The sequence below is a fragment of the Notothenia rossii genome (genome assembly GCF_949606895.1).
Source record: "Notothenia rossii genome assembly, chromosome: 1".
NCBI classification, from domain to species: domain Eukaryota; kingdom Metazoa; phylum Chordata; class Actinopteri; order Perciformes; family Nototheniidae; genus Notothenia; species Notothenia rossii.
The window spans coordinates 90,432,834-90,440,333 of NC_136912.1; the positions used below are offsets into that span (position 1 = coordinate 90,432,834).

At 44.0% G+C, this 7,500-nt stretch overlaps 1 protein-coding gene across 4 annotated transcripts in view; it reads right to left on the reverse strand.

Annotated features, from left to right (window-relative positions):
• Nucleotides 1-5: 5 nt before the first annotated feature.
• tle2b (TLE family member 2, transcriptional corepressor b) overlaps nt 6-7,500 on the reverse strand; it is a 39,933-nt gene continuing 32,438 nt past the window's right edge. For all 4 annotated transcript variants that reach the window (XM_079688037.1, XM_079688038.1, XM_079688035.1 and 1 more), the window contains exons 14-15: nt 7,458-7,500; nt 6-3,118 (exon numbers count right to left, since the gene is read on the reverse strand). The exon at nt 7,458-7,500 is cut by the window's right edge and continues 34 nt beyond it. In XM_079688037.1, the coding sequence (XP_079544163.1) occupies nt 3,011-3,118; nt 7,458-7,500 (151 nt within the window). In that variant the 3' untranslated portion in view covers nt 6-3,010. The remainder of the gene's footprint in view (nt 3,119-7,457) is intronic.

The following is a 7,500-nucleotide window of genomic DNA, read 5'->3' on the forward strand; positions in this document are numbered from 1 at the left end:
GATCATTCAACACAAGTTTGGTTTATTTTTCACACATAGTATTTCTTGAACAGCACATGGGAAACGCATCAGGAGGGGAAAAGAAGACACAGTGCAGTTAAAAAAAAAAGTTCCTTGGCTTTTAAAAGAGAAAAACGAAACATGGACTTGTAAAACCGAAAATAAAAGTTGTTATATTGTTGGAACAAAGAAAGCACAGGCAGGGCGGGAGAGACGTTACTGACAGTTAAAGAAGAGTCAAATATTCACGCTTTACCACCAAATGCACGGCCGCCGTGAACCAGCGTCGATCAGAGCAGAGTGCAAGCTTGTGGGCAGGCATTAAACCGTACCCATGATACCCTCGCTGTAAAAGCCCCTCTTCTCTCCGGCAAATGTAGCTAAATGTCTGCACAATTAAATACAAATGGCATACTATATTGTGAAATTAACCCCTGTGGAACTTTGGCTGTGAGACTTTCTACTGTACTTACTGAGAAATCATATTCTTCTTGTTTTATCAGCAGAAGTGAGGCAACAAGCATGCAGCAAGAGTGTTGGATGGTTAATGTGAGTCGCTGCGATGTACACTGACCCAACAGACACACCGTTTAGTTACACAATAAGGACTGAAAACAGACTACAGCATATTTACTACCACTTTTGAATAAAAAAGGGAAATAAAACAGAAACAGGAGACAGATCAGAGGGTCTTCTTTTTTTTTATCTTTACACAGGACTCTGTCTGTCTCCACCACCAAGGAGAAACATGATTTAAAAAAGTAAAAGAAATATATTTCCCCCGCCTGTGTTGATTTTGTACGTCTCCATGTGTGTGAGTGCGTCCCCGAAACGCAGTCATAGGCAACCCCAATACATAAACATATCATTACAGAAGACGAGCAATCACTATTCATAAAAAATACTGAAATAAATGAGTAATAATAAAAGAAAAAGCTTGAAATGTGCCTGTTTCGTCTACACAGTGGTGATGCATGTCCTAACGACGCTCTGATACACAGTTTGCCTGCCGGTGTGGAGTATGATACAAGGAGGAGCAAAAACCTGGTGTTCAAAGAGGTTTGACGGTTTTGAAAAACACTTAAGAATTAGATAAGAAGATTGATAGTTTTCTCATTTAAATCTATAAAGTTGTCTTCAAAAAAGTCAAACTTAATCAATATCTTAGATTTAACACTAACGCATCAGCAGGCAGGCGGAGGTGAGACAATGACTGATCATTCTCATCTGGTTTGCAAATAAAAAGGCAACAGCAACTACATGTGGAAAGGGTCAGGATTAGTCGCTGCTTAGTTGGCTGCTGATGATAATCGGGGGGGGGGGGGGGGGGGGGGGGGGTGTTAGTTCGCCCTGTTGTCTGCCTGACAGTGGAGCTGCTGCTGCTTCATGGAGCTGACAGGCCTCTAATGAGAGGAGGGAGAGCAGAACCTTCCGGAGAATCAGAGGAACGACTGACGCTCTGTGTCTCCGGGCCGCGGAGCTGCTCATTACACGCTGCCTTTGTCAGACCAAAATAAAATAGATATTAAGCAGAGACGGGGGGGGGGCTGTGGAGAATGTTTAATTGGGTGCTCTGTGTGTGTGTGTGTGTGTGTGTGTGTGTGTGTGTGTGTGTGTGTGTGTGTGTGTGTGTGTGTGTTTCTCCCTCAGAGGTTTTATCCAAGTGTGTGTTTTTTACTACATGTAAGTAACTAAGTACATTTACTCCAGTGTTGTACTTTAAATTGTTAGGGACTACTTTACTTGGGTATTCCAGAGTTTTGCAACTTTGTACTTTTGCTCCACTCCATGTATTTAATTCCTTTAGTTACTTTGCGCAATTTGGATTTAAGATGTGAAATATTAAATCAGACTTTAGTTCCACCTGGAGTAAATCCACAAGCTACCCTGCAGAATACAAAGTCATTCAAACTCGCTGCTCCTTTACCAGCTTTGAGAACACTTTAAAGGTGGGGTAGTTCATTTTGGAGAAACCAGCTCGAGTGCGCTAGAATCTGAAAATACACAGTCGGAAAAAATCTGCCACTTCCTCACAGAGCCCCTCCTCCAACACACACGAACGCACACATGACCAATGAGGGCACGAGATAAGGTTGTGCACAGATGGAAGGCTGACAGGCAGGTAGGCCATCCAGTTATTTTACCCGGGCCGGCTCAGATGATTGGTCGTGCTTTTTACAGCGCCACGGCTTCCACAGATTAAATGTTGTTATATATTTATTGTCAAAGCACTTCAGATATTCATTGCTATCGGGATGTTAACAGCATTCCATGGAATATAACAAAAAGTGTTCCTGAAATAAATGACATACCCCGCCTTTAATGAGCAATCATTATAAAACTCATCATGTATATTATTCTGCAGAACGACTATACTTAAGAACCAGATCACTTCTCCCACCTCTGTTTCTTAGTGTGTGAGCAGGTGTGTGTTTCATGTGAGTGTGTGTGGATATCTGAAGCCCCCCCCCCCCTCTCGGAGCGTCATCGTTCCCCAGCTCCTGACACCTCTCTGGGGGGGGGGGGGGGGGGGGGGGGGTGCTGCGGCGTCAGCCTCATTAAGGCCTCCACTGTCTGGCTAATGAATCGATTGTTTGGTATCAGGGCTCCTGGCTGCCTCCTCTGGGGGGCTCCCTTCCACTGAGCTCTTAATCAGGAAACGGCCCTAATTACCCCCCTCCTTCCTCTTCCTCTTCCTCTCTCACTTTCTCTCCTCCTTCTTGTCTTTCCCTGCTGACTTTATCTCTACGCTCCACCGCCCTTTTTCTTTGTCCTTTCTTATCTCGCTGCTTTCCTTTCTCTCTCTCTGCTATCATGCCGCATCCTTGGGCTAAAAGTGGAAGAAGGGGAGGAGGGAGGAGGCGTTTTGGAGCTTCCATAGTAGCTTATATCACAGGAAATAAGGGGGAGATGGGGGCTGTATTAGGGGTTCAGGTCAGGAGGTCTAAGGTGATGCAGTTGCTCCAAAAAAAAAACACGAAATCTCCGTCCTGCGTGTCCCCTCTCGTCCTCAGTACACCACCTCGTACACCGTGGCCTTCTTGTCCCCGGAGCCCGTCACGATGTACTTGTCGTCGGGGGAGACGTCACAGCTCAGCACGGACGAGGACTCCTTCGACTGGAGGAGAGGAAGAGGGATGAGAGAGGGAGAGAAACACGAAGAGAAAGATGTTAGAAAAGGAATGACTCATCAGCTGATACTCAATCATACAAGACATATTTACATTTCCAAACAGTCGGCAATTATTTCCAAACTCCACAGCTCCGGGATGCTGACTCATTCGTCTGCTGCCTCGATGTGAAACACACTTCTCCCCCCCTCTCTTTCTCCCCCCCCCCCCTTTCTCTCTCTCTCTCTGGAGACATGTAGCCTCATTAGCCGCAGGTTTGAGCGTCACTAGCTGATGGTCTGTAGGAACCGGCAAAGTGCACGCGTTTATTTTTTCCTTCCTTTTCCCTCCTGTGTTTGAAAGCCAGACCTGGGCACCTGGCTTTAGATGATCTAAGGCTCCCTGTAGTCCCCCCCCCCCTCCTCCCACTGCTCCATCATCATTTATCTTCCTCCCTCTCTTCCCAGACTCTCCTTCCTCCTCCTCCTCCTCCTCCTCTCTCTGCCCTCCTCTCCCCTCCTTAAAGCAGAGCTGTCAATCATCAAGCCACCGGTGAGAGGCCATTTCACACAGGACCCCTCATACTACACCAAGATAGCAGGTAAGGGGGAGATAGGGGAGGAGGTGAGTTCAGGAGGGAGGGAGGACATGACAAGCCACAAGATGAGTTTGAAAGGGTTTGAGTCAACAATAGGAACAAAGGGAAAAACGCACATCTTCCGGCATGAAAGTCAAACGCTAAAAAGCCCTTCTTGATAAGTTTAGGGAATTGCGTAAACAACAAAGACCAGAACTATCTTTGAAGTCTGTTCAGAACATGTATTTATACAGAACAAATAGATAGATATATAAATAGAATACATCTATTCAGTTAGATTAATTAGGCATAAGCAATGATGGTTTAGCTATGCAAACAATACGGTGGCCGGCTGGTGCAAAAGTTAATCAACAGACCAACACACTGACATTAGGAGAAACACACTACACATTCAAAAGCGTAGAATATGGCGGCAAATCTCTGTCATAAATCGCGAGGGCATATGAGATCCACGCGAGCACAAGTCAAGCAGCCGCGGACGTATATTATTTTCGCGAGCACTAAAACGGCACTCGCGCGAGAGCAATATTGAAGCCTGCGGGGGAGAAACATGCCTTGAGCATGTGCAGCATCTACATGAGCTCTCCTTGGTCTCCTGCGCTCGCGCGAGTAATTCCAGGGTTGCGTTCCAATAGTCTATTTAGTTTAGGAACCTTCCTAACCAAGTGACCCGGAAGTACGTCAGTGGCAGCCATGTTAAGTGCCGTTCCAATTCTCCAAATGAAAGGAAAGGAGGTTTCAAACTTCCTTTATAACCTCCTTTAGCTTAGGAACTACTGAACATCCCTTACCGAAAGGAGAGGAGAAAATGCTGCCCCACAATGCATTGCAGCCGCAGCATTTGCCGTCACACAACAGTCGGCCGTTCACGGAAACAAACGATTATGACGGAGAAATTATATCATGAAAGTTACGGTGCTTATTAAGCTATTTAAAATGTATGTGGTAAGTTGCCAAAGTGCTTTGTTTTGAACGTTCATCAGTATTATAATCAAAAAGAGAAATATGAACGTTAGTTTTTACTGAAATGATCAAATAAAGTCAACATTTCACTGAGCTGTCTGGAGTTTGTTCAACTTTTAAAAGAGGTTTGAATGGTGATATACACAGTGATAGGTGTTAAGGACTCATGTTTATAATAAATAAATGTGTATTGATTTTAAGATATTTTCATACAATCATACGTATTGGGATCATTTGTATAAATGTGGACCGAAGGGAGAGGGTGACGAGCATAAGTTTCACTTTCCTTTTTTATTTCAATTACAACTTTGGTCATGAAGAATATGTTTCTCTGTTGTCCACGTTCATAGAGCATAAAACAACAGCATCAGAGCATGGTGCAGAGTCTCTAGATGAGTCCCTCGTTCTTATTATACATCCATGTTGTAGTCCTTTGTATAGAACACTGTAGTTTCCATAGTTTCCCCACAGCAGCAGACGCACACAATGACGTCCGCTGGCGCATCATAAACACGTCAGATAGTGAAAGTGCATTCGGATTCTCTAAAGTACCTCAGTCTCTTCTCCTAAGTCCTTTTGAATTCTCCTATCCACTATCCCTTGACCCTGTGACGTTTCACTCAGAGGTCAAGGAATAGGAGATAGGGTTAGAATTTAGGAGCTGATTTTTGGATTATCGTAACGTAACCCTGCTCTTCTGCTCGTGAAACTCTGGCCTGCTCTCATACTCCCATTTTAGGAAGTGGGCGTACCGTGTCCCAGTAACGCCAAATCTAATTGGTTACACCCTTCCTCTTTTATGATTGGCCGTTGGATTTAAACCAAGAAGTACTTTTTGTCCCTCTCCAACGTGATGAAATATGGCTTTTGGAAACGTCTCCCGTAAGTTACTTTACTAATGATTGTTTTAATTAAAGGCATGCTTTTGTATTCTGTGGTTATTCCACAAGAGCCGTACTTACTTATAAATGGATTGAGTTTTTTAGATAATACATTTTTATACATATTTTTCAAAATTATTCAAACAATTCTATTATAAAGATAAGAACCAATTACCTTTTTGGTCTTGACATATGATAATATAAGATGTAGCTTTCAAAAACTGAATTTTGGAATTAATAATTTGATTACTTTAGCAAAAATATTTTATTCATAAATGTCGCTTTTTCAAAATGTCCCCAGTTTTTATTGCCTTACTCAAAGAACAGGGGGTCTTAAAAAGTATTAAAAGTTAAGGCTATTAAAAAGTATTACAAGGTATTACATAGTGTAGCTTGTTTTCAATAAGTATATTAATTGTCCAAAGAGGTTGTATTCTACCGTTTGCCTGAATGTATCAGAAACACAAACACAAATGTGCCAAAACACCAACGACACTAAACTTAGCTTAACTTAGCTAAAAGCTCTGCATAAACGAAACGCTGCAAGAAGAAGCTCAAAACACAACGGAAAGGGGGGGACGGTAAAAAGTGATGCACACGGCCGGGACCAGAGCGCTGGTTGACGTTCGGGATTATTTGTGTGTCCCCCTTTCTGTTGAGTTTTGAGCTCGTTGCAGATATACAGTATATATATTTCTTAGCAGCGGGTTGTATTTGCACATTTTGAAAGTGCAGCGTGTCTCAAGTGCTTTGGGCTGTTGTTGCGCATGTCGGCCACCGTACGATATAGCTTGTTTGATAAAGAACAAAGAAACAGAGGGACAGAAATGAAGAATAGGGTACGCACGTTAACTAGCCAAAGGATAGGAGAACACAGGTATGACAAAAGGAATGAAAAGTGGAGATGGGGAAGGTTCCGTGTGACAGAAGAAAAACAAGGGTAGAGGTAAAGATTAGAAGAGAGAGCACAGAGAGGCAGGGAGAGAGGAAAGAGAAGGGGGTTAATCAGATGCAAGGAGACAGAAACAGGAAAGGACAGCGATAAAAGCAGAGGAGGAAGAAGAGGAGGGTGAGCGGTGTAACACGCTGACAGCAGGGAGCTGTTTGGCAGCAGGAACATTTGGCATTTGGATAACAAAGCAGATAGTGAGTTTCCTCCTGTTAGTCCGCAGGGAGAGAGAGGAGCGCCAACTCTGCTGCCCTGCTTACAGACCTGTGACAGCCCCACACACACACACACACACACACACACACACACACACACACACACACACACACACACACACACACACACACACACACACACACACACACACACACACACACACACACACACACACACACACACACACACACACACACACACACACACACACACACACACACACACACACACACACACACACACACACCTTAAATGGTAACATCTCCCCTTACTCGTCTCATTCAAGATGAACTGGCTCAGCTAAAGATGAAGGAGCTATAACACTTGTTCCGTGTGTCAGAGTTGTGTGTGTGTGTGTGTGTGTGTGTGTGTGTGTGTGTGTGTGTGTGTGTGTGTGTGTTTGACAGCCTGCACTGTCTGATAAACCTCCGCTAGTCACCATGGATCAAAAAACTGGATTTAAAAACGTTTTATCACTCGCTTTCTCCGTCTAAACGTTCTCAGCTTTTTCCTCCCTTGTACCTCTACCGCTCAGTGTGTGTGTGAGTGTGTGTGTGTGTGTGTGAGTGTGTGTGTGTGTGTGGGGTACATAGACAGGAAGCACAGATATATTAAACAACACTATCCCCACCGACTAACAGATGACTCTGCGACCCCGTACAGCACACATATTTATATATACCCAAATATGTACACCCGCAGAGCATAAACATCCTCAGAGCGTTGCACTCGTCTCTCACCTGGAAAATACTCGCTCCATATGGTGTCCTCCATGCATTCAAC